General features: G+C 45.6%; 1 protein-coding gene across 1 annotated transcript in view; it reads right to left on the bottom strand.

Moving 5' to 3' along the window:
* Positions 1–253: 253 nt before the first annotated feature.
* MEGF10 (multiple EGF like domains 10) overlaps positions 254–19086 on the bottom strand; it is a 293827-nt gene continuing 274994 nt past the window's right edge. The window contains exons 24-25 of the mRNA XM_078675602.1: positions 11055–11261; positions 254–5693 (exon numbers count right to left, since the gene is read on the bottom strand). Of these exons, the coding sequence (XP_078531728.1) occupies positions 5530–5693; positions 11055–11261 (371 nt within the window). The 3' untranslated portion in view covers positions 254–5529. The remainder of the gene's footprint in view (positions 5694–11054; positions 11262–19086) is intronic.

Raw genomic sequence — 19086 nt, 5'->3', positions numbered from 1 at the left:
AAGAGGTAAAAAACAGCTTCAAGAAATCCGTCGGCCATGCTTACTTCGTCCCAACAGGAATCCAGCATGCAGGAATCCAGCATGCAGGAGCGGGAGGAGTTAAAAAGATGGTAATGCATAGACACAAGTAAGAACATTTACCTCAGCCTGCATTCGCCAAGGAAACTTCGAAGACACCACCTCTCATCAACATTTATGGATCTCTGGAAACACTGGTGATCATAAAATAATCAACACCCCAACCAAGTTTGAAACTTTCATTAGAAACCTTTATTGCATTAACCTACAGGCATGTTTGGTGATATAAAACTGGTAGTAACAGGTCCTATGGATGAGAATTGGTCATCTTTGGAAAATAGAAACATTTCAAAACTAAAAGACGTTCTTGTAGGAAAAAAAAAGCAGACATACAGTGTCAAACATTTGTCGTATTTTATATACATTACACTTCAGTCATATCAAAATGAAAAATGTCTGGGGCATGACAAAAGATACATTTGTATGGGTCAGGCCCAGTTTGGCAACACCCAGAATCATTTTTTTTTATCAAAACAAAGAATATTTTCTGTACAAGGTTAAATAATCAAACATGAGTCAAGTTTAATTGATTTACATCTACTGTAACATTATATACAATCTTTAATATAAAGCATCTTCATCAAAATCAGCTCTGTAGTGCTCGGTCTAGACCCTAAAGATGCAGGACCCTGTCCTGGAGGGGTCAAACTGTGTGAAGAGGGTCCTTCTTTGTTTGACCTGAATCAATAAAACACCTTTTTACACTATGCAACACATAAAGGCTGATCTCTCTTCAAACAAGCTCACCTCATCCACGCCACATCTAATACCACTAACGCATCATTTTGGCATGAGATTCTGGGTTTCGTCTCTTCACACAAGCATCATACGGCTTATATGATATCCAAGTGCCAATAATAAGTAGCTCGCATTATTGTGAGGTTCAGAGGAACTAAAAGTGACTATCCAGGTTTATTTGACATCACTGTCATTTGCTTTATTTTTTTTATCTATACTTTTTCAGAACTTTTGTTGTTTGTGGTTTTAGTTTACTTTTCTTTTATACATTAAGGAAAATTGATTTTGCATGAAATACTTGCTTACTCTTTCTTACCTTACACAAACAAAACGCTGAGCAGTTCATCTGGGGTGTTGGTTTTATGGTTTGTAGAAGGCAAAATGTTCAGTGCTGTCCTTTACTACAATGTTATGGAGCAACACACACATACACCGACCCTTATACACATCGATGAGGCAACCCGTAGATTGTTAAGATGGGCATCTCTTTTTGAAAGGCTGTCCATGAAGCACAAAAGAGCATTGCATCTCTCACTTCCTGAAAATACAGGTGTCCAAATGCATAAGAACCTGCATCGGCACTGAGGGCCACAGGTTGGTTTTGCGATCACCAAGCTAAAATGAAACAGCCTTCTTACCAACTGTACTAGTGAAGTATGGCTACTTCTCTATTGAGACTGCAGAACTCATGTTATCATCTAAGACATGGATCCCAGAGAACCGGAAGTGCAATAAGTGCAAGTGACCTTTGGATAGGCCTACATGGAGATTATCTCCCAGAAGTGGAAATACCAAATGAATCCTGCCCATTAGGCTCATATGGGAGTCGCCTACAAGCTGAATTGATGAGTTTGGAAACTGGAAAATACTGGTAAACTGCGCCCTTGAGGTTCACATAGGAATCGCCAGAAGAGTAATTGATTAGTTTGGGAATTAGTCACTTTAGTCCAGATTTTCGTATCTCCATTCTGTTTTCCTGGCAAAGGTGAGCAGAATGGAAGCCATTGTTTGGTCAATGAGATGTCCCCTTGTTTAGAACATTCAATGCTTTCATTGACTTGATTCATGACAATGTAAATAATTGCTGCAAGGGCTAGAAATCACCCTGACTTGTGGAGAATCATACGTTTTAGCCGACTAACAAAATCCCAACTACATGTTCTGGAAAACTATGATGTTTTCGTGTTCCTGCCATGCGCCTGTTCTCCAAACTGCTACACATGCACATTTTTAAATCGCATTACATTTTGACAGGGTTCAGGTAACTGTACAATTTCAGGCTTTTCACAGAAAAATTGTATTCAAAGTAAAGCCTTCCCTTCTTCTATACTCCCTACATAAACAGGGGCGCTGCATGCACTTGGCCCACATTTTTTGGAATAATTTCACTACTCCCCGTAGGTGCAAATATTGGAGTACAGATATCTGTGGAAAGCATTGCAAATGTTTTTGAATGGCCACAAAGTTCTGACTTTGTTGGTGTTCTCACCATCTGTTTTAACCACTTACATTACCACCCCCCCTCGCACACACTGGGAACCTGGGAATCATTATACCTAGGTGACAATTATGAATATGGATACATCTGCATATATTGCACTTTGTTTCCGAAGCTGTCACATCAGCACATGTGAAAAGCTGCTGATGCTGACTACGTCAATCAGAATTGACATTACACGTGCACGGTCACTATTTCCAGGCACAAGCCCTACCTGAAACGTGTTGTGTATCAGAATCTTGGTTTTAAAATGCAAGCTAGATGTGAAGCAAAATACCAACATCTTTCTTCAGCAGAGACACTTTAGTTTGCAGGCTCTTGGCTTTGCCTTTTGGTCTGTGTGTGTGTGGTGTGGATAAGAAGCAGTGCTGGTCCCTACCAGTCTTAAAAGGAGATTGGAGACCATAGAAAACACCACAGTACCTGCAGCAGCTCAACGTACCGCGAGAGTCCTACATGGAAATTATACTTTTCAGGTGGCTCTTCAACATTTGTTGGAGAAACTGCAGATTTTTCATGACCTAGCCAATCACAGGTGAGAGCTAATTTACCTATGAAATATAATTTTCCTTTAATAAAAGTTAAATACTATAGCTTGGGGCAATAACTCTATAAAGTGTAAATGATGTTTGACATCAAGCTGGCTTGATGGGTGAGCTAGTTGTGTTGAATCCTGCTTTCGTTTGTTCAAATGTTAAACATTTAGGGCCACAAGGCAGCTTTGGAGCCAATGGCACCATTTGAGTGTCATGACTGGCCCAGGGCAGGCACTGAATGTGGCCCTAACAAAACATGGTTATGTTTGTATCTCTGCCAATAGGACACACCTTCAAATGAGGGTTAACAACTTGGGGATGATGAAAAGTATTACAATGATCTGCTGATAACATTTAAACCTTTGCTTCTCAATTCACATGCCTTTCGTAAACCACTGTGTACATTTTGACAGCAAACACCATTTCAAAATTACAACAAACCACACTTACTGAATCACATATATTGTGCTGCAAAGGTGCCCATTTGCGACATAAAATGAAAGCCAAATTATGAAAAAATGCGTGAAGCAAAACCCTACAAAGCATAGACATAAAATATTAAAGTGAAGGTACAGGTCACTGGAAAAAACTATAGTGGTATATGTAATAAAGTTATCAGCGCTATGCAAAAGACCTGCTTAAGCATAATTCCCCTACAAATGCTACAAAAATGCAAAAAGTGCCTGCTCGGCAGCAGTGCATAAAAAAAACCTCCCTCGATACTAACAACAACGAGAATAAAAAGTTTCATCTGTACAGGTTCTATATTACAGTACATATCACCATCGCTTATTATAACTGAAATCTCCTGTCGCACATCAAACTTACAGCATGGGCAGGCATCTGGCCATTCCGCGCACACTCACTCGGCCCATTCAGACAAGTCGAACCACGCTTATGAAGTAATGTTGTGATATGTGAAGTGGGTTCTGCGTAGTAAGCTCAAGCAGATGCGGGTGATGCAGATGAGAGGTGCGGGGAACAGATAGTGAAGATTTTAAGTGAATTTCTGGGCTTCTTTATGTTTGGCTACATACTTTTTTGTGTGAAAGGGTGACTTTTTTTTTAATCTGTTCACTTAAATATGTAACCACCTCCCAGTCATTTCACTGTTACCGGTTAATTGCCTTTGCACCACCAGGGGTGAAATATCTGTCTGTTGATGCAGTGGGGCTTGGATGAAGCAGCAACAGATGGTTCTCCTTGAGCCACCCTCTACAACAGACACTGCTCCATATGGTGCTGCTGGCCTTTCACTTGCAGGGTTATTTATTTATTTACGGGTTTATATCGCGCTTGAATCAACTCCCGAAGGTTCCATGCTAAACATAATTTACCCCGCAGTCTTTACAATGGCCAGCCTTTACAACTAGGTTGGTATGCCGCATGTGACTTTACTTCGCATTACTTTAGCATGCAAGTTGTTATAACCACTTGCTGTAGGGGGCGCGTTGTTGGTCTGGTGTTGAATTTTTAAGTTCAACACATTCCATATTGTTGCGTAGACTGGAGTTGGAATAGTAGGTTATAATGTTCCAAAGACTAGCGCCCCCTAAAGCAGGTCTTTGTAATGGCTTGCATGCTAAAGTAACGTGTGGTAATGTCGCACGCGGGGTATTGACTGTGTGGTAAATGCGTGCGGGTAAATGCCTGCAAGGTTCCGTCATACAACCGGGTTCCACAACTACCCAAATAGCAGAACATATATGCAGCTGTAAGAGCAGACTGCGTTCTTTTCGGCATCCAACCCGCCATGACGCTTTCAGCCAATATCAATGCCACAATGGTCCTGCAGCAAGCCACGTCCCCGGCTCACCAGTTTTTTCGTGGACAACAGTGATGCCTTCACACACCTTACAGTACGGCAATGTTAGAGCACCACAGTGCCAACACAAGGTTCACATTAACACAGTCTCAGTTGAGAGGTAGCATTATTAATGCTTTTTTAGTAACAGGGCATGACCATGTTATTGGTCATGTGAATTTTTAAAAATTGTTTCTAAATTGATGTGAACAATGACTGCAGTAAGAACTTTATCGACCAGCATCTGCCAATCAACATACGCTATCTTTTCATGTCAAACAGTGAATCAATATTTTTAAGTATATAGCATATATATTGGCCTAATGATGAGCATGGCCCTTGTTATCTCACAGTGATTTCATTGCATGGACTGGGGCGGGAGCGGCCCTCGGGTTCATCCAAACTCTGACTTGAACTCATGAGGTTTCTTTTCGCGCCAGTGTGATGAGACATGAGGAGCACCATGAAAACATGTGGAGGGGGTCCTTGTTCACAGCAAACACTTGGCTGATTTGTGACCCCCTAGAATATGTGGCACAGCGAATTAGTAACTTAATAAACAAAATAGTCCACTGGCTGAAAGACAGGGGCAATCAAATGTACGCAAATTTACAGCCATACCTTTTACGCAATTTCATATAAATTTAGCACGCGTGTCACAATCACCCAGGAAATTTGATCAAGCACTCATCGCTTATGGGCATCTCTCCATGGAGCCCTATTTGCGTGCATTAATGTCCGCTTGAGAGTCTGTGTTAATATATTCGTCTACGGAAAGGATTAGCAGTCATCGGGACGCCTTCAAGGAGGAAGACCAGTAGGCAAGCCACAAGTATGGGAAGGGTTCCTCTCAGTTGCGAGGTTCAGTGTGGCCATCATTCACTGCTGACCTCTTTCTTTGGAGAAGAAGGGCTGTCCCGAACCGGAAGCACATCGTAGTGGCAAGGAATGTGGCTGTTTTTTGGCATGTCATACGGGTCTTGAGTGAAAGGTCCAGTATTGCTGAAGGCTCCTCCCTGGACGACGCTCACGGTGGGCTCTGCAATGGCAAAGGATAAGTTATGATTAGTGGTACAGCTATTGGAAATCATATGAAAAAAACGTAATGATTTTTCTATTCATGCATCTCGTGTATTTATGTAATTATTTATGTAAGTGTAAGTTAATCTATGGGTTGTGACTTGAACTCTGTACTTGGCATTGAATACACAGGTTCCCGGCAACACAAAACCGACGAAATTTATATGGTGAATATTACCTATGTGCGCGATATTGATATAGCGCAAGGGGTGTAATCAAGTATCCTTTGTTAGAACAATGTATTGATCTGGAATTATCAGAATGTTTGATGGAACCATAAAAAAAGTTTAATGAATGAAAAATAGTACGCCTTTATTCTTTTAATATGGGGGTTCTCTGAATCTGAACTCCCTCCCTCCCCTCTTCCTCTTTCAATAGAGGAAAAAAGATAAATTGTGGATATTTATGGGTCAACATAAAAGCGCAGCAAACACAACAAGATGATGGACAGAGTGCTGACAGTCACTCACCCCTAGTCAGGATATCTGGGTTGAATCCATCGTTCTTTTGCTCACTATGCCACTCCAGATTGGACCCAGACATGTGCAAATAAGTCTAGACCCTGCTCCCCATGGGAACAGTCCAGTATGAACTGCCAGGCCAGGTCCTCCCTGGACAGGAAACAAGCATCCTGGGATTGGTTTCAGGGTATCACCCCTCACCAGCCAGGCTATGAAGGGTGAGACCCCGAACCGGTTCCAGGATGCTTGTTTCCAGTCAAAAGAGGACCTGACCTTCCTGTTCGGGCTGGAATGTTCCAAAGGAGAGCAGGGTTAAGACTGATTTGCATATGGCTGGGTCCAAACTGGGGTGGCATGGTGAGGGGGAAAACGATGTATTTAGGCCCAGATCTCTGTCCTGGGGTGATTGTTTGACAATGTTCAGCATTCTGTCCATCATCTTTTTGTGTTGCAACACATAAACGCTCAAGTCAATGTCCAGATTGTGGTTTTTAGCAGATTTTCCTCTACCTCGAGGTATTTGAGTTGTCTAATCACCATACAAGAACATTTCCAACATTAACAGAACGCAATCGGCGTCACTGCGCAATACTTATTAATGTCCACCAGGTGGCGCTAGAAGAAGGGGGAAGTGATCTCCAATTCAAATTATTGTTTTTATATAGCACACCTGGCCCAAGTAAGGTGCTATTCTTCTACATGCACACGCTAGTGAGTTCGTTTGCAACACAACTATCCCTTTTATTTATTTATTTCTCTATTTAGATTGAGCAGCAGTAATTGCTTCAACACGATAGCTTTCACTGGTCATCATTCTGTGGTAGTCACGCATAAAGGGACGAAGACTGACAACAAAATACATCATACCGGGCGCAAGACTTTTAATTTAATTTATTGAATGCTATAAAAGTTGCTTGATTGAAGCATTCAAACAGCCTGGCCACAAGAAAACACAAGGAATTTTAAATGCATACGATTATTAGCATCTACAATAATTAGATATAAATTGTTTTACCAATAAAGAATTCTCGATGTATTGAGTCCAAAAAGGGCTAATATGTGTTGGAGTTACGGAGAAATGCAAGGATGAAAAAAGGCAGTCTTCCAATACGTAAAGTCTCCACAACTCCAAGTTTGTATTAGTATTTTTCACCTTCCTTCAAATTAGCATAACAATTCCAGTATATAAAATGCCACAGTGATTACGCGCGCGGGATTTAAGGAAGGTTTTTGCCATGATTGAATGCCATTAAACCAGTGCTTTAAATGACGAGAAAAAAGTGCAGGAACTCATTTATATGTGGCGAGTGGGCGGGACTTGGGGCTGTGCTTAGTTGAAGACATGCTTCTTGACTTATATACTACTTGCAGCACATACCAAAACACATTAGAAATGTATTTCAATAAACAAAGAAGGTGTGTTTACTCATTGCACAACGAAAGCCAAATGTGGTGATATTTTCACAGTTCCTTGTTTTGTAATATTTGCATCACTCCTGTTAACCCCTTCGCTGCGGTGGCAATTCCGCCGCAGCGCTAGGGGGAGGGGGGGGCCGCGCGGCACTCCCATGCTCGTGACGGAACCGCTCCGTCACAAGCCTCGGGCGCGCTGTGCTGATGACGGAGCGGTTCCGTCACGGCCCCGCCCGCTCAACAGAACGTCCAGCGCATGCGTGGAATCAGCGCTGCGCAGGCGCGCCGTGACGGAACAGGTCCGTCATCAGCACAGCGCGTCCGAGGCTGGTGACGGAGCGGTTCCCGTCACCAGCATGGGAGGGGTTAATTGCTGATTGGCACAATACCATATATTCTCGAGCGACACAGAAAGAAACAAGCAGAGGTGCATAAACAAGCATTCCACACATTTCCTTTAATATACCTTCAAAGAGTATGTCTATTATCACCCCCTGTCTCTAGTATTTCTCTCACACAAAAACAATCACAGGCAAGCACACAGGCAAGGAGACAAACAATAGCAGACACTTGCACAAAATAATCAGGTAGGCTTAAAGCCATTTGAACCTGGTTACCTCCCACAGCTTTCTGAATAGTGCTGTCACCGGGCTGCCTCGATTTCTGTGTTTGCAACACAGCATGATGGTGAACACCCACACGTATGCAGATGAGCCCAAGCTGAATAGTTCATCGTGGGCTCGGCTGAGGTCAACAGAAGTGCCTTGGCTGTCAGAGACCAGGGCTTCATGAGTACCGGTACTCTCCTCTGCAGTGAGAAGTGCCGGTACTTAGAGTGATAAAACTAAGAAGTGCCGGTACTCAGTACCGGTGAGTACCGGCCCATTTAAAGCTCTGCATTAAACTATTGCGACAAATGGTCTATGTGCCAAATAGGACAAATATTGCCAGGTATCAAGGGCCATATTATCGAAGGTGCCTCAACAGAAGGGTGCTCGAGTTGTTTGCACTGTGGGACACTTTGGTATTACAGGAGGGGCTGACAGAACGGGTTGTGGATGCTTGCTCGGCCCCTTTTGAGGTGCGGATTATGGTGGTGCAAAATCCGAGCCAATGCAATTACAAGGGGGCATTCTTACACTGGCATGGGGGTTTGGCTTCATGTCATACTACAGACGTGGGTGACACGTCAAAGTGATGCAAGTCACAACACCCCGATGGTGCCCCTTGGAAGGATGGAAAGAAGTCCCGGGGACTCTCCATGTATCCCCCTGTAGGCAGAAGCAGTCAGTCACTGCCGCCGCCTGTAGGAAAATCCCTTAGCCACTTTCAAACTGAGGCTGAATCTCTGCTTTTCACTCATATGAGGTCATGAGTTTGCGACTGCACCCTGAACAGTGCATTGAGTGTTCTAGAGCATGCTGTCACAGTCTGCGCCGTATGCATTCAACTAACGGTGTGCTGCTGCACAGAGTGAGATAGGACACCCTATCTGTAACACAGCCCCTGATTGGTCCCCTGATGATTTAGGCCTGTGCCGCTGCATGTGATCTCCAATCACCTCTCATTCCTCTACCACGCTACCGGCAAAGGCTTCCTAAATCTGGACCTTAATGTTTTGGCAGGCAAGTGTACTGTGAATTAATGAATCAAGATAAGATGCTGTGGTGTTTCTACTACAATGGCATGGTCCAAAGCAGGCAAGACGTTGAGGGGTATATCAGAGTAGACCAAGATAAGGCTGAATATAGTTCAAGTGTGGGACTCAAGAGCCACTGCAGCATCAAAGTTGGCACAGTCTGCGTGAGCCAGGATAAAGCTTTTTAGAAGAAGTGGCTTCTGTTGTGCATTTGAATGTGGACTCGGTTGTTTCTGGCACTGGCAGTAAAGTGTCCTCAGGAGGTCTGAAGGTGGATGCTAAATTGCATTGACAATAAGAAGGATCCTCGCAGAACTACGTTAGAAGTTAGGCAGGTTCGGTCCAGTTAGTGTTAGGGTGACCAATCGTCTGTAAATTTCACGGACCGTCCGTCATTTTAGTATGATATCTGTAAGGTGTCCGTAATTTGGGAATCTCAAATTACGGACGCCTTACAGACATCATACTAAATTCGAAATAGGAAATTTCAGTAAGGAATGCTGTTTCCCATGCGAGAGGCCCCGTGAGTTTAAAAGATTTTACTCAGGCCTCTCGCTCTTATCTTTTAATCTGCAGAGGCTGCATCCAGCTGCCCCTCCCAGACCTTGCGCAGCCTGTGGACTGGCCCATTGTCATTCTGAGACTGCAGCTGATTAGCACTTTAGAATGACAGTGGGCCCAATTGTAGTGACAGCATGTGGTGTGCCTTCTCCTGCATTCTGCTTTTGTCTTGGCGCCATGCTGGAGAAAATAAAAATAAAATACCTAACAGCGTTTTCACTGTACATTTAAAAGACAGATTTCAACATACAAATATAAAAAATACCATTTATTAATGTTTATTGTTACAAGCACAAATCTTGATTGCAGAAAGGGCCCGATGTCGCTTTGCAAAGCTGCGCATATACTGAAAAACTGTGAAGTGCACAATTGGCTCAACCTTATATAAACTTATTTTGACTTGTATTTATTTTGGTTGTCTATTTACTTACATATTATTGTGCCACCTCCTCTGATATGTCTGTAAAACTTATGTTTTGTCCCAAATTTTTGTTCTGAATTTTGACCTTTTGTCCTGAATTTTTGTCCTGAATTTTGACCCTTTGTCCTGAATTTTTACACTGACCGTCCTGAATTTGCACCCATGCGAGTTGGTAACCCTAGTTAGTGTTCCTTGGAGTAACTGACCCGGAAGGACATGCAGGGAGGGCGGGAGGAGACTCATGCTAGCTTTGAAAGGTGGCTGAGCAGGACATTGTAGCCCGAGCTGTCACATACAAGGACTGCGGTATACCAGTATAAACGGACATGCGTTTTTCTCCTCTGTCAGATGCTCTGAGGACACTACCTTAGGTTTTGAGGAGGGTAGTTTTGCGGGCCATATCCAGTGTAAAAATCAGAACTGGAGATGGTCGCGACATATATCAATGAGAACCTGGACCCTAAATTTCATGTTTTTTGCCAAGATTTTGGATGTGATGAATTAGCAGTGGATTGGTCTGTGACGGCGATCTGTGAGCGGGGATACATATGAACCCTGATGGGAAGCACTGAACTTTAAATTGGCGCACAGAATAAATTAATACATGAGAACTCGCAGCAAACGACCTGCAAAAGACACCGAATTACATTTTCCATTCTGAGCGCAAGAGGGCAGCACTTGCCACAAGTTCGCAAAAGGAGAACCGCTCGTAGGACCAAACATTGTAAGCCTGCTAACTGCTGAAGACTCGAAAAAATCAGGAAACTATGAATTTCCAAGTCTGAGACATAAATTACAGGTTAAATGGTGAAGTGCTCCACTTACCCACTTCATAGACATTTTTTGTAGCCAGCGTGGAGTTACTGATTTCCGCGTAGGGGGAGTCCCTGCGAGCCGGGGACTTCATTTCCACATACCCGCACTCCGTGTGCTTCGGCGTGAGCAGGGGCGGGTCTTTGATCGTGGCGTAGGGGTTTTCAGAACTGTTCAACGAGCAGTCGCTAGCGCTGTAGGCCGAATTCTTCACCAGGTCTGAAAAAGAGAAAGTAACATGTTGATGTGAATCAGTTTGCAGGTGCATAGCTGCCAAGTTTTCAACTTGCTTATGTGTGACATGTCAATGTTTTAGTGTTTATGCGTGACATTTTAATGCTTGTGTGTGACACTTCAGTTCTGTACTAAGGTACGTAATAAAAATAACCCACTTCTGTGCAGAGTTATCAGGGATGTGGAATTTAACGAAATATGTACTGGCCCATGGGACAGGAAGCTTAATAATTCGACTTGTCCTGTAACAAAATCCACTTGTCCCTTTCGTGCCCCGTAGTGCGCCCTCAAATAATGGCAGCAATCTCATTACGTAAGTGCTCTGATAATAGCCTCTCTGGTTATGTCAGGCTAATACTATATAGATGGATTTGAATTTTGGGGGTTTTCACCAGCTCTTCTCTAATCTTTTCGCATACTGAGAAGGGTTGGAAATTTACCCCTGACAACAGCAGAAGTAAAGTTTCTTCCAGGTCTGGAGAAATTGTAGTTGGAGAAACATTGAACTTTTAAACTCAGAACAGATTTCCGCTGGGGCATACTCATCTTTGCTCATGCTAAAAATGCAATTCACAAATATTTTCTAGGATTATGGTTTCCTGTCCTACTTAAGGAAATTCATGTGAATTCATGAAAAATGTAAATCTCCATTAATACAAGGACATATATCATGGGTGCACTTTTGTGACTTTCTTTAATATTTGAACCCCTAATTAAATCTGAGTTAACCAAGACCATTTGTTTTTATTAAAGTTTTCTCTTCCTATCTATTGGCTGGCTTCATTGTGTGTGACGGCATTCTGCTCTTTTACAAAGTAGTTTTGTTCACTGCCAGGAATTTCTATGGCAATGTGGCCTTTATGGACCAAATACTGGCTGTCTAGTAAGAATGCACTGGCAAACAGCACCATGCCTACCTGATAATCCCTAGGTAGAGAAAGGAGCATAGTGAAGGCCAAGAGAGTAACCAGAAAATTAAAATACCCCCGAACTTTGATACAAAGCTCTTATGCCACCAAGCAAGCAAAAGAAGTCATTGGAATCCTCTCCAGAATAGCTGTCTCTTCCAGCTAAGCATCTATCCATTCATCCTTTCACCCACTGATATCTAGAATTTCATCTTTACATTATCATCCACTCATTATTTCACCCATTAGCCTTTCACCAATCTATTCGTCCATCTGTTCATGTCAGTTCATCCGCTCATCCATATCCAAACCTAACCATCCATCACCAAACCTATCCGTTTCAGCAATACGTCCATCCTTTCGCTCATCCATACACCTACCCTTGCACACCATCCATCTATCTATCCTCCCTTTCACTCATTCATCCTTTCACTCATCCATCTACCCACCCTTCTACTCATCCATCAATCCAGCCTTCCACTCAACCATCCAATAATTTTTAAATTCATCCATCCATCCTTTCGCTCCCTAATTCATACACCATGTAACCCATCCATCCATTCACCTTTTCCTTTATTATAACATCCTTTGTCCATCCACCATCCCTGTCACTCATCCATCCATTCATCCAGTCAGCCACATTTACACTCGTTCCTTTCACCCACACATCCATCCACTCACACCCACCCTTTCACATTAATTGCGAGCCTTTGTCTGTCGAGCTGCAGACAGAAGAGGCCCATCAAGAGCTCCACCTCTCCTGTAGCTGCTAAAGTGGAGCGTTCACGAAGCCCCTGTCAAAACCTATCCTTCCATATTCAAACCTATCGATCAAACTCATCCATCCTACCTTCCTTTCACTCATCCAACCTTTTGCTCATCTATCCATCTTTTCACCCCACACATCTTCGTTTTCACTCATATTCATCCCTCCTTTTGCCCATCCCTCCTTTTGCCCATCCCTCCTTTCGCCCATCCATCCTTTCGTCCATCCATCCATTCACCTCATCCACCCTCCTTTTCACTCATATATCCTTCCACCGTTTCACTTCCTCCATTTATGCTTTCGCTCATCCATCCACTCTTTCACTTCATCTTCTGTTTCGCTCATATATCCATCCTCCCTTTCACTAATCCCTCCATCCACCTTTACACTCAACTATCCACCCATCCATCCATCCATCAACCCTTCCACCCAGCCACCCACTGATTCATCCATCCAAGCCATCCATTCATCTACTTCATCTCTTACCCATTAATCCACCCTTTCATTCAACGATCCATCCACTCATCCATCCATCCACTCATTCATCCGCTTTCACCCCATCCATCCACTCATACATCCCTTCATCCACCCTTGCAATTATCCATCCATTATTTCACTCATCCATCCTTACATCCATCATTTGACTCATGCATCTATCCATCCACCCTTTCACTTCACTCATTCATCCATGGACCTATCCATCCAGCCTTTTACTCATTCATCCATGCATCTATCCATCCAGCCTTTCACTCATTAATGTATGCATCTATCATCCACTCTTTCAATTATCATCTATGCATCTATACATCCACCCTTTCACTTATTCATCCATGCATCTATCCACCCACCCTTTCACTCACCCACCCACCCTTTCGAATCTATTAAGGGCCTTTGTCTGCGGACCAGCAGACTGAAGAGGCCCATCAAGAACTCCACAGCTGCTGTAGTTGCTACCGTGGTATGTCAAAATGCCCCATGTGCAGGCACAAAGTGAGACGAGAGGCCTAGTGCAAGGACAGAAATGGGGGTGGCCTTAGGCCTGCATTAAAGCCTCATGGAGAAACTAATTACCTTTAATGTCAACCCTGGATGATGTAAGATATGAGAGGCCAAGGGGAGTGTGTCCAGGCTGTTAGAGAGGGCAGCGGAGGGTGGTGCGGTGGTGTAAGCATAGGCACCAGTTGAAACATAATGTGTACAGGAAAGGCAAAGTGCAAAGAAGGGGGTGCACGAGCTGAATGAGAAGAGAAAGTAAAGTGAGTTGAAGATGAACTGGGATCTTGGGGCCGTATGAGGAGCAAGAGTGGAGCAGAGAATAAAAGGCAGGGGTCATACAAGTCAAGTCAAGTCAAGTCAAAATTTGTATAGCGCACTACTCACCCAGAGGGTCTCAAGGCGCTTGGGGGAGGGGGTTTCGCTATTTATCAAACAGCCAGGTTTTGAGTTGTTTTCTGAAGGAGAGGTGGTTCTGTGTAAGGCGGAGGTGGGTGGGGAGAGAATTCCAGGTCTTGGCCGCTAAGTAGGAGAATGATCTTCCTCCCATGGTGGCTCTTCGGATTCGTGGGATCGTGGCGAGGGCTTGATTGGACGATCGCAGTTGACGGGTGGGGGTGTAAAAGGTCAGGCGCGTGTTGAGGTAACTGGGTCCTAGGTCGTAGAGGGCCTTGTGTGCGTGGGTGAGGAGACGGAACTTGATTCTCTTGTTGACGGGGAGCCAGTGAAGGTCTCTCAGGTGACCGGAGATGTGATTGTGGCGGGGTATGTCTAGGATGAGTCGGGCGGAGACGTTCTGAATGCGTTGGAGTTTTTTCTGCAGTTTGGCTGTGGTTCCGGCGTATAGGGTGTTTCCGTAGTCCAGTCGGCTTGTGACAAGTGCTTGGGTGACCGTCTTTCTTGTTTCGGTGGGGATCCATCGGAAGATCTTTCGGAGCATGCGTAAGATGTTGAAGCATGATGACGAGACGGCGTTGACTTGTCTGGTCATTGAGAGGGAGGAGTCTAGAATGAATCCCAAGTTGCGAGCGTGGTCCGTAGGTTTGGGCGCGCTGCCAAGGGCTGGTGGCCACCATGAGTCGTTCCATGCTGAGGGGGATGATCCTAGGATGGGGACTTCCGTCTTGTCTGAATTCAGTTTTAGGCGGCTGTTCTTCATCCACTCGGCTACGTCTTTCATCCCTTCGTGTAGGTTGGTTTTGGCGGTGTTTGGGTCTTTTGTGAGGGAGAGGATCAGCTGTGTGTCGTCCGCGTAGGAGATGATGTTAAGGTTGTGCTGGCGTGCGATGGAAGCGAGGGGGCTCATGTAGACGTTGAAGAGGGTGGGGCTCAGGGATGATCCTTGTGGTACTCCACAGATGACTTCGGTGGCCTCTGATCTGAAGGGGGGAGGCGGACTCTCTGGGTTCTTCCGGCGAGGAACGAGATGATCCAGTCCAATGCTTTTTTTTGTATCCCGACGTTGCTGAGGCGTTGTACAAGGGTGCTATGGCAGACCGTGTCAAATGCTGCGGAGAGGTCCAGGAGGATGAGGGCCGCTGTTTCCCCGTTGTCTAGTAGTGTTCGGAGGTCGTCTGTGGCTGCGATGAGGGCGGTTTCGGTGCTGTGTTTGGCTCGGAAGCCGGATTGTGAGGGGTCGAGGGAGCCGTTAGACTCGAGGAAGGCGGCGAGCTGGTTGTTGACAATCTTCTCTATGACTTTGGCAGGGAATGGGAGGAGCGAGATGGGGCGGTAGTTCTTAAGTTCGGTGGGGTCTGCTGTAGGTTTCTTCAGGAGGGCACTGAGTTCGGCATGTTTCCAGCTTTCTGGGAAGGTAGCGTTGTAGAGGGAGCAGTTGATGATATCCCGGAGTTGGGGTGCGATGATGGAGTCGGCCTTGTTGAAGATGTGGTGGGGGCATGGGTCGGTTGGTGATCCGGAGTGGATGGAGTTCATCAAGCGGATGGTGTCTTCGGTGCTGATCGGGGTCCAGGCGCAAAGGGTGGTGGTGGGGGGCTTCAGTTCGGTGGTGAGGGGAGTGAGTTATTCGCCGAAGCTGTTATGTATGTTGGCGATCTTGCTGTGGAAGAACGAGGCTAGAGAGTCGCAGAGGTCTTGAGAGGGAGTGATGTCATTGATGCCGGCGCTGGGGTTGGTAAGCTCTTTGACAATGCTGAAGAGTTCCTTGCTGTTGTGGGCGTTGTTGTCAAATCGATCCTTGAATGCTGATTTCTTGGGGGATCGGATCAGCTGGTGGTGTTTGCGGGTGGCGTCCTTGAGGGCGGTCATGTTGTCTGTGGTTGTTTTTTTTTGCCAGTCTTTCTCGAAGGTGCGGCATTTTTTGGGGGAGTTTTTGAGGTCGTCATTGAACCAGGTGGCTCTTTTGCTTCCTGGCTTGTTGTGGTGGTTTTTCAAGGGTGATAATTCGTCGGCGCAGCGGGTGATCCATTGTGCGAGATTGATGGCTGCATGGTTTGGGTCCGATACTCTGGCAGGGGGTTTTGGTTTAGCAATGTGGTGAGCTGGTCGGTGGTAATTTTGTTCCAGTTTCTGCGTGGAACTTGTTGTGGGTGGTGGTGTGTCGTGGTTTTTCTGAAGCTGAAGTGGACGCAGCTGTGGTCTGTCCAGTGGAGTCCTGTGGCGTGGTTGAAGGAGATGTGTTTGCTGGAGGAGAAGATTGCGTCGAGCGTGTGTCCGGCGTAGTGGGTGGAGGTGTTTATCAGTTGTTTGAGTCCGAGATTGGCGAGGTTGTCCAGAAGGGTGGTGGTATTGCTATCGTTGTTCTTTTCCAGGTGGAAGTTGAGGTCCCCAAGGAGAATGTAGTCCTCGGAGGGGAGGGCGTGTGGGCTGATAAAGTCAGTGATGTCTTCGCAGAATTGTGTGCGGGATCCTGGGGGTCTGTAGACGAGGGTGCCTCTAAGTGTTGTCTTGGGGTCGGTGTGAATCTGGAAGTGAAGATGTTTGGCGGCTGTGAGGGTGTCGTCAGAGCTGGTCGTGATGCGGACGGAGTTCTTGTGGACGATGGCGATGCCTCCTCCTGTTTGGTTGATGCGGTCCCTTCAGGTGATCTTGTATCCTTCTGGGATACAGTTCAAGTCAGAGCAAGAGGCCAAGAGGCAGATAAGGCAGCCTCTTACATGCCAGTGCTATGAGTGTAGAACTGCAGAAGCTCGATGTTTGTCTAATGCTCGAAGAAAATAAAAGGAACGGGGAGGGCCTGTAAGCCACACGAGTCTATGGAGCTGTCTGTACTTTGAGCTCTGCTTTATCATGTTCTTCTGCTCTGGGGAAAATAAAGTACAGGCTCCAGGTTTTGCATTGACCCTTTCACTGCTATTAAACTGCTCAGCCCTACTTATTAACAAAGCTGTGCCCAACAGGGTTTAACAGCTGTGTATCGGGTTACCATAAGACCGTTTACTTGTCCTTTGGACAAAATACAAATTAAAACCTCTTGCCCTCCTAAGAAATCTAGATGTCTCGGGCGTCAGGAGATAGGAATTCCCCACCCAGGAGTGTGAAAGTAATCGCAAAGCTCTTCAAGTGCTTTTTCAATGTAAGAACCCCACCTCCATGAAACGTTAGTGGGTGCACTGGAAGACGGGGTGCTGTGCTGGACAGAGCAAAGGGAGGAATGCGCCACACAAGAACTGGAAGAGATGAAGCACTAGAGTTTAAATCGGAAGTAAGGCGCTGCAGTCCAGGGTGCAATATTCTAAAAAGAGGAAAAATCTGCCAGATTTTCAGTTGATTTTTATTGTCCACGGAAAAAGAGATGCTACAATTTCTATAAGATTGCCGGTGTCTCTGATCTGACTTATTGAATTGTATATGCTGCATGCCCTGACAGTTTGAGCAGGCTGTTGAGTGACTCGGAGACTAAAACTTGTGATTGCTTACTTGAAGTCCTCATCTTGCAGCCATGTACCTGCTGTGCTAGCGTGACGCTGCAGAACTGCACACTTTCGTACGTGGTTCTCTCTAGAAGGCTGACTGACTGATGCCTCTTTAGTTTTGAGTTCTGTGAAGTACCTCAGCTGTGTCTGGAAGGAGGTGGGGATGAAGGGAAGGGGGTAGAACTTGCAAGGGATCCTGGTATCCAGGGCAAGTGTGACCTCTGCTCCAACCAGGACGGGCTCTCTGTGGAATTCAACAGTTCATGCACAGCTCGAGTTGATCTCGCCATGGGCGGATGGCACTGCAGGCACTCAGGCATGGGCCAAAGGGCCGGTGTCTTGGTGCACTCTGTGGGCCCGTTTTTCTCCCCCTTTCCCAGTCCACAGAGAGCACTGACAGGGAGAGGAAAGCTGCCTAGTTGTGCAGCTGTTCAGCGATGATCAGCTGTGGCCTCTCCTTCACCCTCTGCCCTGCCAAGCAATCACGCTGATGGTGGGCTGGAGAGGGGTCATTGTGTGCAAGAATTGGCCTCCCAATGGGCCAGGTGTTGCTCAGGCCATTGAGCCATTTTCACTTCGCCACCCCACCCCCGCCATTTCCGGGGCCGCCGCAGCCCTGAAACAGTGTTTGCATTACCACCTCACCCACAGCCCTTCTCATTCAGGACATAGTGGGCGAGGAAGAATAGGTCTCGCTGGGGGGCCAGGTGATGTTAGGAACTCGCACCATCTTCACCTCCACTCCCATGGATGGCCCAGCAGCTGTGTTTTTGCTTTATCCCCTCTCCTGCCAGGCCATTGCCCTGAGGCAGTAAAGGGCTGGGGAGGGCTGAGTAATTTTCAAATAGCTGGTGCCTCGCTGTTTTCAGATGCACCTGTGCTGGAGGGCTGAGGAATAATTTTGTAATAGAAAGGGGTCTCTCTGTTTTTCAGGTGCTCCTGCGCTGGAGGGCTGAGGAATAATTTGTAATAGAAAGGGGCCTCGCTGTTTTCAGATGCTCCTGCGCTGGAGGGCTTAGGAATAATTTTGTAATACAAAGGGGCCTCGCTGTTTTCAGGTGCTCCTGCGCTAAAGGGCTGAGAAATAATTTTGTAATAGAAAGGGGCCTCGCTGTTTTAGGAGCTCCTGTGCTGGAGGGGCGAGGAAATTTTTTTTAATAGAAAGGGGCTTCTCTGTTTTTCAGGTGCTCCTGCGCTGGAGAGCTGAGGAATAAGTTTGTAATAGAAAAAGCCTCGCTGTTTTCAGGTGCTCCTGTGCTGGAAGGCTG

This window comes from Lissotriton helveticus, chromosome 2_1 (assembly GCF_964261635.1).
Source record: "Lissotriton helveticus chromosome 2_1, aLisHel1.1, whole genome shotgun sequence".
NCBI classification, from domain to species: domain Eukaryota; kingdom Metazoa; phylum Chordata; class Amphibia; order Caudata; family Salamandridae; genus Lissotriton; species Lissotriton helveticus.
Note: the sequence above shows the minus strand (reverse complement) of the source record. Positions and strands in the feature narration are given on the sequence as shown.